The 2,485-nt window shown below is 53.1% G+C and overlaps 1 protein-coding gene across 1 annotated transcript in view; it reads right to left on the reverse strand.

The window, feature by feature from the left end:
- DNAH7 (dynein, axonemal, heavy chain 7) overlaps positions 1-2,485 on the reverse strand; it is a 150,787-nt gene that overhangs the window by 145,682 nt on the left and 2,620 nt on the right. The window contains exons 2-3 of the mRNA XM_015566120.1: positions 1,813-1,887; positions 483-591 (exon numbers count right to left, since the gene is read on the reverse strand). Of these exons, the coding sequence (XP_015421606.1) occupies positions 483-591; positions 1,813-1,887 (184 nt within the window). The remainder of the gene's footprint in view (positions 1-482; positions 592-1,812; positions 1,888-2,485) is intronic.

Consider the following 2,485-nt stretch of genomic DNA (forward strand, 5'->3'; position numbering starts at 1 on the left):
GACCTTCTTAAAAGAAAAAAAAAGTAAAATGATGATAAAAAAAAAACAGAATACAAAACTATTTCAGAAAACTTAAAGATCCACGATGAAAAAATCTTAGTATTCAATGTAACCTGGAGAATCAAAACAAGAATACTAGGATGACTAATTTGGAAATAATGTTTACAACTTATTGAAACGCCCTCTTAGAAAAAAGGTCATAGCCTTTGATGCGGAGGCAAATTCTGACTACAATAAGTCAAAGCTTTATTATAAACACCTCCATTCCTAAAATATCAGTTTTTCTAACATTTACAACAGCCTAAACTAGCTAACAACTGGGATCAATCATTCTCTGAAGGAAAACATTTGAGATCAATTTGGCTACTTGATTTAAAGGTCATTTCAATCCTGCGACCTCACTACTCTATTAGCTAAACGTCATGTGCCTTTTTTCTCTAGAAATTTCCCTTCAATCTGAGTTCGACGATTGACGCCCTTACCGTACGACTGCTCATTCTTCACACTGAACGGCTCGGGGATGTCCTCCTCCTGCTTTACGTTCAGATGGAAGGACGGGGCCGCCTCCTGCCACTGCGGCTTCGTGCTCACCTGCGAGGCGACAGGCAGACAGCAGCAGTGACACCAGAGGCGAAAAGACACTCCTCCCGTGGAATGCACGCGTGTTTGTAAACACAGACACTTTCTCCAAGGAGCCACATACACAGAGACTGACCGAGAGGGGACGGTGGCTGCCAGGAGCTGGGGACGGAGAACGGGGAGGGATTGTTTCCTGGGGGACGTTTCAGTGTGGGAGGAGAGGAGAGTTCTAGGACTGGACGGTGGTGGCGGCTGCACAGTGATGTGAACATGCTTTGCCAGGGAACTGCAGTTCACTGTAAAAGACAGTACATTTCGCGCGGTGCACGTTTCATCACAGCTCTAAAGCCACCGGGTGTGCATCAGCCTGCACTGAGGTTCTGCTTCCAGGAGGCACAAGAGCATAGCCCCCTGGCATCGAACTCAACGTGGTCCCTCGACGGTAAAGCTCATTACGGTCAAGGCCATTTGCGGTGCTGTTTTCAGCACGATCGGCTGGACGTGTCTACAGCGGCCTCTTCCAACGGGGAGTGACAATGAAAGAAAGGAGGAGGGTCCCCCACCTGAGCACGCCTGGCTGGCACTGCCCGCGGGAGCCACATCTCAAGGCTCCTCACGTCACCCCTGTTCACACTCACTCACACTCACTCACGCTCACACTCAGCAGCTGAGGCTGGGGAGCCACGCGCCCCCTCGGGTCACGGAGCCATGATGACCCCGCGGCACCGGGGGCCTCATTTCCTGACCCCAACGCCGATGTCCTGTGTGTCCATCTTAGAAGTTCTCTCACCCAGGTCAGTGGTCGGCGACCGGGGGCCCGCGAGCCACATGCGGCTCTGTGGCCCCGTGAGTGTGGCTCTTCCCCAAAATCCCACGTGCGGCCGCGCATGTACAGTGCGACTGAAACTTTGTGGCCCGTGCGCAGAAGTCGGTATTTGGTGGGAGAGCCACACTCAAGGGGCCAAAGAGCCGCATGTGGCTCGCGAGCCTCAGTTCGCCGACCACTGACCTAGGTCATTCAAACGCTCCGTGCATAAGGAGGAAACCATGTTTTTATAGGTACTTCACTAAGGTGGTCGTTTTTCCTAATACAGGACCTCAGAGCATTCCTCCACCAGAAAGGGATCAGATGGAGCACAGAATTCAAAACCAGAAGCTTCGTTTCTTACGAGTTTGAAACCAACAGGCGTTCTTAAAGGGCCCGCCTCCCAGGAGAGCGTGGAGGGGCCGTACCGTGGCCAGCTGCGGCAGAAGCCTGGCTGGTTGCTTGCCTCTGTCTTTCTCTTTCTCTCTGCTGGCTGACTTCTCCTGCGGGAAAAAGATGGTGAGGGGAACTTTACTCCGTGGGTGCTAACATCTATTCACTCAACCAACTTTCCGGCCCACTACTATTAAGTAAAGCGCATACTATCTAAAACAGTCGGAGACAGACTTTCTTACTTTTTAAATTCTCAAACGCTGCCTTGGAACTGCGTTCTGGGCAGCCAGGAAAGAAGCAAAACCAGTGGGTCCCTGGCAACGCCAGCCTGAGCGCTTTGAAACGCGTGCGGAGCCCTTTGTCCATCCCTTTACCTTCTGGGACTTTCTCTGAGCCCAGGCAGGGCCCAGGGCTCACTGGGCCCCCTTCCTGCTCCAGCACTGACATCACTCTTGTCCTTTGCACCCAGAATGCCCTCCTTCCTAAGCCGCCAGCCAGTCAGGGTGACACACCCTCGGGCGCCCTAAGTAGCACCTGCACTTTGGGCCACAAGTTGGCCCAGGCGGGAGGAGGCGTGCTGAGGGCCTGCGTCCTGCTTTTCCCAGCTGTGATGTGCGGCCTCTCAGCTCCGACTCGGCCTCTCCTGCCCTCCTTTGTGATTCCTGAGCGGAACCCGCAACCTCTCTCCTGCAGCGTTTCAGCGGCCTG

This window comes from Myotis davidii, unplaced genomic scaffold, assembly GCF_000327345.1.
Source record: "Myotis davidii unplaced genomic scaffold, ASM32734v1 scaffold221, whole genome shotgun sequence".
Classification (NCBI taxonomy): Eukaryota; Metazoa; Chordata; class Mammalia; order Chiroptera; family Vespertilionidae; genus Myotis; species Myotis davidii.